At 49.0% G+C, this 15,502-nt stretch overlaps 1 protein-coding gene and 1 pseudogene across 1 annotated transcript in view; one reads left to right on the forward strand and one right to left on the reverse strand.

The window, feature by feature from the left end:
• The window catches only part of C3 (complement C3), a 34,850-nt gene extending 25,834 nt beyond the window's left edge, over positions 1–9,016 (forward strand). The window contains exons 29-41 of the mRNA XM_067734019.1: positions 835–998; positions 2,016–2,174; positions 2,323–2,382; positions 2,506–2,596; positions 2,718–2,769; positions 4,950–5,037; positions 5,156–5,242; positions 7,145–7,250; positions 7,655–7,744; positions 7,907–7,990; positions 8,430–8,513; positions 8,602–8,737; positions 8,828–9,016. Coding sequence (XP_067590120.1) covers positions 835–998; positions 2,016–2,174; positions 2,323–2,382; positions 2,506–2,596; positions 2,718–2,769; positions 4,950–5,037; positions 5,156–5,242; positions 7,145–7,250; positions 7,655–7,744; positions 7,907–7,990; positions 8,430–8,513; positions 8,602–8,737; positions 8,828–8,969 — 1,343 coding nt within the window. The 3' untranslated portion in view covers positions 8,970–9,016. The remainder of the gene's footprint in view (positions 1–834; positions 999–2,015; positions 2,175–2,322; positions 2,383–2,505; positions 2,597–2,717; positions 2,770–4,949; positions 5,038–5,155; positions 5,243–7,144; positions 7,251–7,654; positions 7,745–7,906; positions 7,991–8,429; positions 8,514–8,601; positions 8,738–8,827) is intronic.
• Positions 9,017–12,928: 3,912 nt separating this feature from the next.
• On the reverse strand, positions 12,929–14,443 carry LOC137220935 (C-terminal-binding protein 2-like; annotated as a pseudogene).
• Between the last annotated feature and the right edge of the window lie 1,059 nt (positions 14,444–15,502).

A 15,502-nucleotide genomic window follows, 5' to 3' on the forward strand; every position in this document is an offset into this window, starting at 1 on the left:
TGTTGTTGGTGAACAGCTCTCCTCCGTAGAGCAATGCAGGGATCCAGGCCTCTATCTTTTCCAGGCTCTGCCACTCTGGGGCCTCAGAACACATCCCATCCAAGCTGAAGGGGAAGTAGGAACACTGTGCAATGGAGGTGGACCAGACATGGAAGGGTCCCCATCATTGCCGTGCACATTCCATTGGCCAGAGCTCAGTCATGTGGCCATACCTACCTGCAAAGGCATCTGGGAGATGTAGTCCAACTGTGTACCCAGGAAGAGGAGGGTATGGTTCTTAGTGACAGTCTCTGCCATTGTTACTTTCTTAGGCACTTGGGACACCACAGTGAATACAGCACAGCTCCTGCCATTATGGCCTCACACTCCAGTTGAAGAAAGAAATGAGTTAATAGGTTACTGTAGAGCATCATAGTGCTGGGATGGGAGAAGCACAGGATACTTTGAGAGACAGCAGGAAGAAGGGCCTCACCCAATCTTGGGGTGCCATTGAAGCTGAATTGTATAGGGTGGGTAAGAACCAACCAGGAGTAGATGGAGAAAAGGTGCTCCAAGTCAAGGGAACAGAATATGCAAAGGCTCAGAGGTAAGAATTAGCATGGCAAGTTTAGGGAATCTCCTGCAGTGGGGCTGCAGTTCAGAATTCAAATGGAGAAGTGAAGGTTAATGAGGGAAGAGAATGAGGCAGGAGCCAGCAGATTGAGGACCTTGAATGTGGACCAGGACACCTGAACACCAACAGGTCTAGTATGAGTCTTTTTTCTGAGCTTTCTCTGAGCTATTTACAGGCTAGACAGAGCAGTGAGCATTATGGGGTGGGGGTTCTCCCTGCAGAAAGGAACCGCTGGGAGGAGCCTGGCCAGAAGCTCTACAACGTGGAAGCCACATCCTACGCCCTCTTGGCTCTGCTGATGCTCAAAGACTTTGACTCTGTGCCTCCTGTTGTGCGCTGGCTCAATGAGCAGAGATACTACGGAGGTGGTTACGGCTCCACGCAGGCAAGTAGCCCCACACCCCCAGGCACCTGCATCCCAACCTCCTATGGCCTCCCATTAGCTTTCTGGAGAAGACACCGAGACCAAGAGAGGCAGTGCTTCTGTCCCATGAGGCAGGATGATTGGAATGAAGTTGAGAAATCTTCTTTTTTTTTAATTGCAAACCCATCTATGGATTCTAGACTACATTCTGGATGCCTCAAGCTGTGTTCTGAGCCTCCTTTTCCATCCTGGTGTCTAGATCATGTTCTCAGGGCCCAGGTTCAGGTGTGAGCCTCTCTCTCCTCCTGTAGGTTCTAGACCATGTTCCCATTTCTACCACGTTCCCATCTTATCCTGTCTCACTGGTGGGTTCTAGACCAGGTTCTTAATGATTCTAGGCCATTATCCAAGCCTTTCTCTCCCACTGGTGGGCTCTAGGCCATGTTCTCAGTTCCATCAAGCTCTCAGTGTTACCGCATCTTACTGTGAGTTTTAGACCAGGTTCTCAGTTATTCTAGTCTCTAATGGGTTCTAGACCATGGGTTCAGTAACCCCAAACTCCAGCAACCTCAGATTCCAGTTTAACCCTTTTTCTTTCTGGTGGGCTCTCAATCACATTCTCGGCGTCACATTCCAATTTTGGGTTCTAGATCAGATGCTTAGTGTTCCCAGATTCCAATTTTATTCTTTTTTTCATGAGTGGGTTCTAGACACATTCTCAGTGCCTCTAAACTCTTGTCTCAGACTCTCTCCTCTGGATGGGTCTAGACCACCTTCTCAGTGTGGCTAGACTTTCAGTGTTATGTTTATACTTTCTGGTGGGTTCTAGACATGTTCCCAGTGTCTCCAAGTTCTGGTCTGAACCTCTCTCACTCAGAGAGTTCTAGGACATGTCCTCGGTATCCAGCAACCCCCAGTCGTATTCTCACCCTCTCTGGTGGGTTCTAGGTCACAGCCTCAGGGCCCCAAGTCTGATCTGAGTCTCTTCATCCTTCAGTAGATTCTAGATTCACCCTCTTTCTCTGTCATGGGCAACAGGCCACTTTTATGGTGTTCCAAGCCTTGGCCCAGTACCAGAAGGATGTCCCTGATCACAAGGAGCTGAACCTGGATGTGTCCATCCAACTACCCAGCCGCAGCTCTCAGATCAGACATCGTATCATCTGGGAATCTGCTAGCCTCCTGCGCTCAGAAGAGGTATAGCCACCTGGCCAAACCCTCATCACTTTCATCCTCCATGCCAGTCAGAGTTTGCTAGGAGGCGGGAGGGAGGGCAGATGCCCATCACAGCCAGGGGAAGGCTTGGTTCCCAATGCTCTCTCTTCTCTCTCCCCACTCCCCACAGACCAAGGAAAATGAGGATTTCACATTAACAGCTCAAGGGAAAGGACAGGGTACCTTGTCGGTAAGGAACGGGAACCCACACCTTCTTGGCCCACCACTTTCTCTAGGTTCCTCTGCCCCAGAGGCACCCTCTCCTTCCCAAGTCAAGTGGGCTGACACCTTGTCTCCCCTCTCATCTCGCCAGGTGGTGACCGTGTACCACGCCAAACTCAAAGGCAAAGTCACCTGCAAGAAGTTTGACCTCCGGGTTTCCTTACATCCAGCCCCCCAACCAGGTAAAAGGAGTCCAGACCCTATCTGTCACCCTTCCACCACCCCCATGCTAATGTCTCCCTCCCTCTTGGATCAGAACCCAGGAAACCCCCTACGCCATCCTTCTGTCTTCTGTGTTTCTAGTCAAGAAGCCTCAGGATGCCAAAAGCTCCATGATCCTTGACATCTGTACAAGGTAAGAGATGGGTCACTGGGGTTCATCTTGGCCATCCCTCTGTCTCTAGCAAGACTTCTTACAAATAATAACTGTGATGCTTAATGCTTTCTGAGAGTGTATTGTGCATCTAGTCCTGTGCTAAATACCCACAAGGAGACAGCAAGCAGTCCTCACTTTGCATGACAGTGTGAGACTGGCAATGACAATGTAAGCTGTGTCTGTACAAAGTCATCTTAATCATCCATGAAATTACAACTGTTCCATGACCTTTATTTTATTTTTTTTAAACATCTTTATTGGAGTATAATTGCTTTACAGTGGTGTGTTAGTTTCTGTACTTTCTGCTTTTTAACAAAGTGAATCAGTTATACGTAAACATATGTCCCCATATCTCTTCCCTCTTGCGTCTCCCTCCCTCCCACCCTCCCTATCCCACCCCTCCAGGTGGTCACAAAGCACCGAGCTGATCTCCCTGTGCTATGCGGCTGCTTCCCACTAGCTATCTATTTTACGTTTGGTAATGTACATATGTCCATTCCACTCTCTCACTCTGTCCCAGCTTACCCTTCCCCCTCCCCATATCCTCAAGTCCATTCTCTAGTAGGTCTGTGTCTTTATTCCCGTCTTGCCCCTAGGTTCTTCATGACCTTTTTCTTTTTTTTTAGATTCCATATATATGTGTTAGCATATGGTATTTGTTTTTCTCTTTCTGACTTACTTCACTCTGTATGACAGACTCTAGGTCCATCCACCTCACTAGAAATAACTCAATTTCGTTTCTTTTTATGGCTGAGTAATATTCCATTATATATATGTGCCACATCTTCTTTATCCATTCATCTGTTGATGGACACTTAGGTTGCTTCCATGTCCTGGCTATTGTAAATAGAGCTGCAATGAACATTTTGGTACATGACGCTTTTTGAATTATGGTTTTCCATGACCTTTAAAAATTTTAGTCACAACATCAAAAACTCTCACACTGCCAGTTTTAAAGGTCTGGAGAAATGAAAGTACAGTAAGATGAGTATTTGTTGAGTACACTGTAATTTAAAACATCAGAACACCGAGACAACAATTGGTTGGGTTCCTTTTTCCCCCCTTTGTAAGATACTTCTCCAAAGCACTGTGGTTGGGACAGTGTCTCCTTTTTTCTCTTTGTCTAACTTCTGAGATAAAGCAAGCATCTTTTCGTGCCATAGTGAATTGTCACGTTCTCTTCTAAGTTTGGGTCAACTTCCAATATTTCATTCTTTGAGCTTTCAATGTCATCAGATATCCAAGAGACCCTTTAATGTGATGATGGTTTTTGCTGGCGTCCCTTCCTCTGGGACATCCACATCCTTTTTGTCACAACCACTTTCCTCACTTGTGTTGATCAGTTTGCCTCACTAAGTTCCTCTGACCACGTAGCTCATCTTGCAAACGGCAGCAGAGTCAACCTCCCCGTGGTCTTCTATTTTTTCTCTAACTCCATTTATGTTTTACTCAAAGTTTACTTCCAGTGTTATCACTCTTCATTTCATGGCTGTGCTTTCATCTTTGTTGGCCAATTCCCTCTTTCAATGATCCATTTTTGTAAAATGTCACACAGGTTTTTTCCACTGTGAGAGAAAGGAGTGACACGACTCACTCCTTGCTGTCTGTGTGTGAACTGAAGAATGGATGCTCAGTGACCCAACAGACTCTGAAAGAAGGGATGTGATTGGTCACTGGTTGTGAGGTGCATCTGTTATTTATGAAGTGATTGGTGGAGTGAAGAGCTAGCAACAAGATTTGTCCTTTATGTCATTACTCACGATGAATATACCGTGGTACTGAAATCTGAACCATGGTGCTGAGGGACTGATGCTATTGAACTAGACCATGGTAACGGAATCATGCAAAGTGAGAACATGCCCATATTCTTATATCTTCATTCTCTAGAACTAAGGCAGGGAGAGAGGTTAAGTAACTCATCAAATGTTACAAAGAGCTGGGATTTGTACCCAGGCAGTTGGGCTTCAGAACCTGAGCAATTAATCACCTTGGTCATTATGCTACATTTCCTGTATTCCCCTTGGGGGAATGTTTCCTAAAATCGAACCTCACTCTATGCTGCTCTGTGGGAACTAGAGGCCTCAGTCCCTGATATGACCCCCTTGTTCAGGCAGTGACCCCACCTTAGGGCCCAACCCCTCTCCCCCTGCCCCATCCAGGTACCTGGGAGACCAGGATTCCACTATGTCAATCCTGGATATATCCATGATGACGGGCTTCTCTCCTGATATTGACGACCTCAAACTGGTATGACGGTCTTGGGCTCGGGGGCTGGGATCCATGGGAAGGAGCCCAGGGTCTGGAAGGAGCTGGAGGGAGGGAAGGGGATGCAGGAGGGATTTTCACAAGCCTCACCCTTCCCCAGCTGAGCACTGGTGTCGACAGATACATCTCTAAGTATGAGCTGAACAAAGACTCCACAAAGAACACCCTCATCATCTACCTGGACAAGGTAAGGCTTCCACTGGCATCTTGACCCCTACCTGGCTGGCCTTTGCTTCTCCATTGGCCTTGTCTCCAGGTCAGGCCAGCCCCAGCCTAGGGGAGACAGGGTCTGGGATGCTGGTGTGGGAGGAAAGGGCATGTAAAACAAGGTCAACCCACCTTCTAGAAGCATCTCACCTTTTTTTAAAAAAAATGTATTTATCTTATTTATTTATTTTTGACTGCGTTGGGTCTTCATTGCTGCACGCGGGCTTTCTCTCGTTGCGGCGAGCAGGGGCTACTCTTCGTTTTGGTGCGCAGGCTTCTCATGGCGGTGGCTTCTCTCGTTGCGGAGCACGGGCTCTAGGCGCACGGGCTTCAGTGGTTGTGGTGCACGGGCTCAGTAGTTGTGGCTCGTGGGCTCTAGAGCGCAGGCTCAGCAGTTGTGGCACACGGGCTTAGTTGCTCGGCGGCATGTGAGATCTTCCCAGACCAGGGATCAAACCTGTGTCCTCTGCGTTGGCAGGCGAATTCCTAACCACTGCGCCACTAGGGAAGCCTGCAACTCACCTTCTGACCACTCATGTTCCAACCTCATTTTTCACTTGCTCCCTCCAGCCTCTTCTCGTCAGAGTCTTGAATAACCATTGAAAAAAACCACCTTGGTTTAAAACAAAAAGTGCTCGGTGGAGAAAAAGGACTTCCCTTGCTCCCACCCCCTAGCATTTCTCTCTTCTCTTATTTTCTCTCCATCTAGCCTTCTCTTGCTGTCTTTATCTTGAACATAATTCCTTCTCTTTCCTGCTTATTTCTTCCCCTTCTTGTATCCGCATATCTTCCCTGCTAACTCCCTGTACCCTCACCCCATGTTAGTCAGCATAAGCAACACTAGCTACTATAATAAAACCCCTAAGAATATGGGGGTCTCAACACAAGAGACTTGTATGTCCCACTTGTGTAAAGTCCAGCTGGTACAGGAGGTAAGGAAGGGGACTTCTGCTCCATGTGGTCACGCAGGGATCCACGTACCTTCCATCTTGGGGTTCTGTAATCCCTGGGATTCTGGACTCCTCTGCTGGATCCATCCTTTCTAGAAGAAAACGGGGTTGTGCATGAGATGGGTTTTTTCTTTCTTTTTTTTTTTTTTTTGAGATGGGTTTTTTAATGGTTTTCTTTTTTGTATTTTAATTTTTCTACCTTAAAATTTTTATATAATTTCAACCTTACAGACAAATTTCACAGCACAATGAAGAAGTTCCATATAACCTTTACCCCAATTCACTAATGGTTAGCATTTTCCTCCAAATATACATGATGCCTATGTATATGTACATATATATGTATATCTGTTTCCTTCCTTCATCTCTCCCTTCTTCCCTTTCTTTTTTCTTTCTTCCTTTCTATTTATTGCAACTTTATTGAGATTTAATTGACATATAACACTGCGTAGGTTTAAGATGTACAACGTAATGATTTGATATGTGTATATATTGGGAAATAATTACCACAATAAGGTTAGTTACATCCATCCCCTCACATAGTTATAAAGTGTGTGTGTGTGTGTGTATGTGTGTGTTAAGAACTTTTAAGATCTAATCTTTTAGCAACTTTCAAATGTCTATTGCAGTCTTGTTAACCATGGAATGTGTTTAAGGATATAGATAGCAATCCTTGGCCAGAACTCAATCACATGGCCGCACGGAACTCAAAACATGCTGAGACGTGTAAACTAGCCATGCGCCGTGGAGAAAAAGAAATGGATTTGATGAACTGCTCATTAATTTTTGGCAAAGATTCCTGCTCCCCCCCATCTTGCCCACCCATATCCTTCCTTGAGCCCTCAGTTTCTCCACCACTGCTCCAACCTCCAGACCCCATGCTGGACTTCCTCCCATGTCACCCCCTTGACCAACCTCCTCCTCCTTTCCAGGTCTCACACAGCCTGGAGGACTGTCTATCCTTCAAAGTTCACCAGTACTTCAACGTGGGGCTCATACAGCCTGGGGCAGTCAAGGTGTACTCTTATTACAACCTGGGTGAGCAGCTGTCCTAGGGCCTGGGGTCCCAGGGATCTGGGAATTAGGAGTCTAGGGGTCCCAGGAATGCAGGAGTTAAGAGTCTGGGGGTCCCGGGAATCCAGGGGTTAGGAGTCTGGGGTTCCCAGGGATCTAGGAGTTAAGAGTCTGGGAGGGTCCCGGGAATCCAGGAGCTAGGAGTCTGGGGGTCCCAAGAATCTAGGAGCTAGGAGTCTGGCGGGTCCCGGGAATCCAGGAGTTAGGAGTCTGGTGGTCCTGGGGATATGGGACTTAGGGGTCTGAGGGTCCCAGGGTTGGGGACCTGGCCTCAGCAGGTCTGATGGACTGGAGTTGGGAAACTGAGACCCCCCAGCTGTGGTCTCTGGGGTGGAGGCCCTAGCCCTCGCCATCTCGTCTGCCCACAGATGAAGTTTGCACCCGGTTCTACCACCCGGAGAAGGAGGACGGGATGCTGGACAAACTCTGCCACAAAGATACATGCCGCTGTGCTGAGGGTGGGTGCGCAGGCGCCAGGAGGGGTGGCCACGCCCACTGGACCCCTGATTCCACGGGGTGGGGGCGGTGACCCGGGAGGGCTGGGCATACTCGTGGGTGGTAGGCCCTGAACGAGAAGCGGGACTTAGACCGTGTCCCCCGCCCACCCACCCACCCCACAGAGAACTGCTTCATGCAGCACACGGAGGACAAGGTCACCCTGGAGGACCGGCTGGACAAGGCCTGCGAGCCGGGCGTGGACTATGGTGAGTCTGGCGGGGGCGGGGCTGGGGGGGGTGCGCGGGCGGCGCGCACATGCGTGGTTGTGTGTGAGCGGAGGTGTGACGGCGCGTGTGGTCATTGCTACGTGTGGCTGTGGTTGTGTGTGTGATGTGTTGTGAGGGGCTCTGATTGCACGGGGAACCGTGGTCATGAGGGGGATGGTATGTGGGCGTGTGTGAGAGAGGAGTTTGTCCGTGGACAGGAGCAGCTGTCGTTGTGCCTGTGACTGTCGTTGTGGACGGCTGTGATTGTGTGCATGGCTGTGAGTGTGGCTGGGTATGTTACTGCGGTGGGGGGCGGGCAGGGGGCTTGAGCCTGCCTGGCTGTGGTCCTGCCCGTATCGGATTGGGAGGAGCTGGGTGACGGGCGCCCCACAGACAACCCTGCCCAGGACCCACACTGTCTTCTTTCCCCCGCCCACAGTGTACAAGACCAGACTTCTCAGGAAGGAGCTGTCGGATGACTTTGACGATTACATCATGGTCATCGAGCAGATCATCAAATCAGGTTAGCCCTGCGTCTGCTGTCTTTCTGCCTCCCCCTCCCCCGTGTCCGTCCCTCCCCCCAGCTCAGCTTCCCTCTCCCTCCCCTTCAGGCTCCGATGAGGTGCAAGTTAAACAGGAGCGTAGGTTCATCAGTCACATCAAGTGCAGACAAGCCCTCAAACTGAAGGAGGGGGCCCACTACCTCGTGTGGGGCATCTCCTCTGACCTGTGGGGAGAGAAACCCAAGTGAGTGCCCGCCCTGCGCCTGCGCGTGCCCGCCTCCCCCCCCCCCCCCGCCCTTCCCCTCCCCCTCCTGACCTGTCTCTCTTCCCCCAGCATCAGCTACATCATCGGGAAGGACACCTGGGTGGAGCTGTGGCCTGAAGCGGATGAATGCCAAGACGAGGAGAACCAGAAACTGTGCCAGGACCTGGCCAACTTCACCGAAAACATGGTGGTCTTTGGCTGCCCCAACTGATCCCACCACGATTGTCCACCAAATAAAGCTCCAGTTCTATTTCACAAGTCTCCCAAAGTCTGGAGCTCTTTGAGAGGGGGAGAGGCAGCTGTGATCCCCCGCTGCCTCACTTGCAGCTCAGCTCCATCCTACAGGAACTTCCTGTAGTTCACCTGCAAGTTCGCAGGCTTCCTCACCTACGGCGCACGTGCCTGCCTCACTTGCACCTCACCTGCACCTGCATCTTCCCCTGAATCTCAGCTGCACCTCAGCTCCATCCGTACCTGAATTTTCATTTGCATCCTCACCAGCAGCTCACCGCTCCTTCACCTGAGTTCTCACCACCTTCCTTACCTGCCTCTTTATTGCACTGTCACCTGAACTCTTACCAGGATCTCATCTGAATCTTTACCTGCTCTCTCACCTGCACACTCAACCTGTACACTCGCCTGTATTTTCTGCATCTTCACCTGCTTCCCCCACCTACATCTTTACCTGTAAACTTACCTGTATCTTTACAAACATGCTTACCTATACTCTCACCTGTCTTTCCACTTGCATCTTCACCTGTATTTTCTCTGCATCTTCATCAGTGTGAGGACCTGCATGTTTACCTACATTCTTCTCTGGATGTCTTCCTGTATTCTTACCAGCGTCCTTATCTGCATCCTCACCTGCGTATTTACCTGCCTTCTCACTTGCACCTTCCCCTACGTCTTTACCTATGTCTTCACCAGCATCAGAACTCTCCAGTCCTCCTCTGCCTTCTCACCTTCATGCTCACCTGCATCCTTACCTGCCATCCTCACCTGTTCTCATCTTCATCCCATTTGCTCTCATCTGCAGCTCACTTTCACTCCATTTCCCGTCTCACGCATCCCATTTGCATCGTCTAGACTCACCCCACCCTCCAGGTCACCACTTTGTAGATGGGCCTGAACAGACTGGTAAGATTGTGTGAGGCGGCTGGACCTGGAGGGGGCGGTAAAGGTCAGGCAGGGTGATGTTTCCAGCTGGAGCCCTGAGGGACCAAGCCAGAGATGTGACTCGTATCTCAGCGGTTGAAGAAGGAGTGCAGGGGCTGTTGTGGTCACAGCCTCACCAGAAACACATGGTGGGGCAGCAGCCACAGTTGAGTGAGGCTGTCAAGGGGCCCCAAGTGCCTCTTCTAACTCCACCTGTGGTCCCTTGAGGACCGTTGAGGGTGGAATCCAGGCTCCGACTCGGTAAGGTCATCACAGGAAAACCCCCCTGAACCTGGAAGTCACGCCTGCATAGCCCCCTTCCCCTAAGACCCTGGGTCCTGGAAACCCCACCTCCCAACTTCAGGAATGTTGGGGAAATTGACTCACAGTCTACCACAACTCCCTCCAGCCTCTAGTTGCCGGACACCCCCGTCAAGGGGAGACACAGAGATCCTCATTACTCACTAGGTGTCACAGCTGACATCTGCCAGGCCCCCCTGCCCTCCTTTATGTGCAATTTTTCGTTTCTTTTCTTGCTTTGTTTCTTTAATGTGTGGGATGTTTTTGTTTTTTACTTTTTTTTTTAGCATCTATGTTTCTAGGCTGTGAACAGCACAGACAGGACCTTACATTCTAAAGACAGCATGGAGTTGATTTCAGACAGTGAGGGTATCCAAAAAGGAAAGGAGATCAGGGTGACCTGGGAAGCCTGTCTGCAACGGGGCCAGCCAGTGAAGTCACTTAGATTGAAGGATGGTTCAGTTTATGTGTCAATTTTGTTAGGCTATGGTGACCAGTTGTTTGATCAAGTATCAGGCTAAATGTTTCTCAGGTTTTTTTTTTTTGAAATATTTTTACTTTTTATTGAAAACTGCACTGAACACTAAGTGTCCACCTTTACAATAAACAAATACAGTAATGGTAACACACTAAAATAAAACATATTTCTGATAGCCATTATTTTTCTGTTTGGGACAGTTTTGAAGGTTTTTTGGTCACAAAACAGGAATGTCAGGACTTCCCTGGTGGCGCAGTGGTTAAGAATCCACCTGCCACAGCAGGGGACATGGTTTCGAGCCCCAGTCCAGGAAGATCCCACATGCCGCGCGGAGCAACTAAGCCTGTGCGCCACAACTACTGAGCCTGCGCTCTAGAGCCCGCGAGCCACAACTACTGAAGCCCACGCGCCTAGAGCCCGTGTTCCGCAACAAGAGAAGCCACCGCAATGAGAAGCCTGCGCATCGCAACAGAGTAGACCCTGCTTGCCGCAACTTAGAGAAAGCCCGCGCACAGCAAGGAAGACCCAGCACAGCCAAAAATAAGTTAAATAAATAAATTTATTTTTTTTAAAACTTGACAAAAAAACTGGAATGTCCCTATCCAAAGGCTCAAAATAGGCCATCTTTTAACCAAAAAGGCGGTGATTCACAAAAGGCTATGAATACAACATGTAACTAGCTGATATAAATCTAATAGAATTTGTTAAAATCAGTCACATCTAATAACACACCTGAAGTATTCTTATATAAAATATCTCATGAAGAAAAGAAGACTTTATCAACGTCTAAAAAAGTGTGGTTGTTCATAGACAATCTGACAAGTTACCATAAAATATTTCCTGAGATATAATGCAACATTATTCTTCTTGACCACTTTCAGTTCAAGACTTGCCACTCAATAAAATAGCTGAGGATATGAAACTGAGAAAATATTTTTGATTATAAAGAGCTTGTGAAACTTAATACTTTTTTTTTGCATCATCAGAAGGCATTACTGAACTCACAACCAACTTGCCCGCTCTGTATGCAGTTCAGATGGGTGAGGCTTCTCTGTACAGAAGCCTGTACTGTCTTTGATCCTATGCTTGTGGTTGTCTAACACAAACAGTTTTCTCCCCATTTTGTAGTAATTTAACCTTCCTAACAGCAAAAAAGGTAGTCAGCCCCCGTGGACTGAAGGAACTAGAGTCAGGATGGTGATTTCCTCTTACTATTTTTTATTTTGATGTTTGGAACTCTTTTTTGTTGTTGGGTTTTGGGTTTTGGGTTTTTTTTATTTTTAAACTTTTTTTTTTTTTTTTTTGGCTACGTTGGGTCTTTGTTGCTGAGCGTAGACTTTCTCTAGTTGCCGCGAGAGGGGGCTACTCTTTGTTGCGGTGCGTGGGCTGCTCAGTGCGACGGCTTCTCTTTGTTGAGGAGCACAGGCTCTAGGCGAAGGGACCTCAGTAGTTGTGGTTCGCGGGCTCTAGAGAGCAGGCTCAGTAGTTGTGGCGCACGGGCTTAGTTGCTCCGCGGCATGTGGGATCTTCCCGGGGGGTGGGGGGGGGGGCGGGGGACAGGGGAATCCATGTCCCCTGCATTGGTAGCAAGATTCTTAACCACGGCAGCCCGGTTTCTGGATTTTTAATTTTTTTTTAATTTTTTCTTTGTTTTCAATTGAAGTATAGTTGATTTACAATGTTAAGATGTTTGATGCAACATTCTAGAGCAAGGGGTTCAGGACCTGCTGTGCCCAAGAGACGGATAAAGGAAAAAGATCTATTTATTCTTTTTTTTTTTTTTAAAGAAACTGGCAATGTAATTTTTTCAAGTATTTTGTAAAATTTATTTGGCTGTGCCAGGTCTTAGTTTCGGCATGTGGGATCGAGTTCCCTGCCCAGGGATCGAACCTGGGCCCCCTGCATTGGGAGTGTGGAATCTTAACCACTGGACCACCAGGGAAGTCCCAAGATCTATTTACTCTTTGTGATTGGATGCACAGATGAAAACCTTAACTCACGATAACAGAAGTTGGTCGTTACTAAATCACGTCCAGTCTTTTTCCGTGCTTCTGTAAGCAGATGACATCTTCAGTTTGCCCCTGTCGCTAGCTCTTTTGTGGTTTTAACACCGTCCATGATGCAAATGTCCAGAATCAGCTTAAAAGACTGTCAAATTCGTTTTCTCTTGGTTCATCTATTTTTCACTGTCTCTCGGTGCCAGTTGTGTCCAAATGATTACCTTTCCTCCCTCTCTGCTATTGCTTGTTGGGGTGTTCTGGGCTGTCCCCATGTTTTCGTGGGCTGGTTGGGAGAGGGAGCTTGGGGAGGGTGTGCCACCGTGGGGAGATTGTGGGTCCCCAGGATGCCCCGGGGCATGATCCCTTCCAAGGCTGCAGGAAGTCCTCCCGGAGCCACGCCCATGATGCCTGGCGGGCGTCTGTAGGTGACACCGTCAAACTCTGGATGAATTGCTCGCTGATCTATTACGGACCAGGGTGCTGTTATGACCAAGAATTCCTAGTTCACACAGTTTCTTAAGCTTTCTGGCATGCCACATGGGATTGTCTAGCTGGTCTCTGCTCACTATACCAGGCCTTGTGAGGTGTACAAATGAGATGTGGTGCATCTGTCAAGGGACCCTGAGCAAAGCCGAAAGGCTCCGATTGGTGCACCTGGAGGGCCGCCCCCTCGTATCCTGCCTTCCTTGAGGGCTCAGGCTAAGACTTTCTCATCCACCAGTCCTCCGCGGGTGGCATTCACTAGGAATGCCCCTTGTCTCATCCGCTTTATAGTAAAATCAATGATGAGGTGGTGGTTATATCCGTTGAGACTACAGTGCAAGGAGATGCAGTCTCTCTGATACAGTAAGTCCTGTAGGGTATAGATCCTCTGCACACCCAGGGACGGCTCGATCCCATCCTGCAAGTAGGGGTCATAAAATATGATGCTGAGGGAGGGAGGGAGATGCAAGAGGGAAGAGATATGGGAACATGTGTATGTATATAACTGATTCACTTTGTTATAAAGCAGAAACTAACACACCATTGTCAAGCAATTATACTCCAATAAAGATGTTAAAAAAAAAAAGACACTAGAGCTATTCAATGGGGAAAGGAATATCATTTCAATAAATAGTGCTGGAACAACTGGAAAAAAATAAAATAAAATATGATGCTGAATCCAAACCATCTGCCCCGTGCGACAGAAGCACGTGAGACCCAGCATCTCCCCACGGATGCAGGCTGCCCCTGAGGCAACCTCCCGGATCAGCTCGACGCTCTGTACCCACGGGCGTTCCGCAGTGCCTGGTACAGCCGTGGGTTCCCCTGGGACAGGTTGAGGTTGTGGCAGATGGTGGAGTCGTCTGTCTCTTCCACGGCCGCCATGGGATGTTAGCACGAGGCGATCCCGAGCTCGCCCGCAGCCTTGCCGTCCACGTGGTCGAAGCTGCTGCCTATCCGCACCATCACCCTCGGGGCCTCGAGCTCCTTCAGGTCCTCCCCGGTGAGGGTGATGATGTGGTACATCGTGGCACAGACAGCCTCGTTTAAAACCTTCTCGTGCATCTCCTGAGTGGACTGTGCATCACAGAAGGCCACGGTGGCCAGGTCCTTCAGGATGGGCATCTCCACTGTGCAGTCTCGGCCATGGAGCAGCGCCACCGGGGGGTGGGGGCGTGCAAGAGGCCCATTCATGATCTAGGGGAGGATACCTTCACAGATTCTGTCCAATCGCTGTCGCTTGACTTTGTGCATATCCACAAGGGCCATTCTTTTTTTTTGGTCGCGGGGCACGCACCATTCTGGATCTTCGTTCCCGACCAGGGAGCGAACCTGTGCCTCCTGCAGTGGAAGTGTGGAGTCCTAACCACTGGACCGTACAAGGGCCATTATTTATCGAACTTTGCACCTCTCTCATTCAAAAGCCCAAGTGGTCCTCTAAGAACTTTGGGACCCTCTCAGGAGTCTGCGGGCATTATGCCGCTAAGCACCCAATATAAATTTGTCCACAAACTCTGTAGTTCACGTCATGGGCTGTCCGTCTTTTCTTTTCTTTCTTTTTTTAAATTAATTTATTTTATTTATTTATTTTTGGCTGCATTGGGTCTTCGTTGCTTCGCGCAGGCTTTCTCTAGCTGCAGCGAGCGGGGGCTACTCTTCGTTGTGGTGTGCGGACTTCTCATTGTGGTGGCTTCTCTTGTGGAGCACCGGCTCTAGGCACACGGGCTCAGTAGTTGTGGCACGCGGGCTCAATAGTTGTGGTGCACAGGCTTAGGTGCTCTGTGGCATGCTGGATCTTCCCAGACCAGGGTTCAAACCCGTGTCCCCTGCATTGGCAGAAGGATTCTTAACCACTGCGCCACCAGGGAAGCCCCCATCCTTTTAAGAGATTCCAACTTCATTGATTTAAAACCGTTTCAGGTGATGAAACCCAAAGCAGGAAGATTCTGCTTCTCCTGGAGTTTCTTCTCAGGGGGCAGGAGATGCCAGCTTTCCTTATTTATGGACAGGAGGGGCTCTGGGGTTGGACGGGACTTCCAGCAGCTAACTCTCCCCTGTAGGTATTTTTAAAGATGTGATTCACACCTATGGCCAGTCGACTTTAAAAGCAGATGACCCATGGGACTTCCCCGGCAGTCCAGCAGTGGAGACCCTGCGCTTCCATTGCAGGGGCACGGGTTTGATGCCTGGCTGGGGAACTAAGATCCCACATGCAGTGTGGTGTGGCCAAGTAAATTAATGAATTAAATTAACTTAAAGCAGATTACCCTTGATAATGTGGGTGGGCCTCTTCCAATCAATTGAAGGGCTGAGGAGAAAAAGTGGGTT

This window comes from Pseudorca crassidens, chromosome 3 (genome assembly GCF_039906515.1).
Source record: "Pseudorca crassidens isolate mPseCra1 chromosome 3, mPseCra1.hap1, whole genome shotgun sequence".
Lineage (NCBI taxonomy): Eukaryota > Metazoa > Chordata > Mammalia > Artiodactyla > Delphinidae > Pseudorca > Pseudorca crassidens.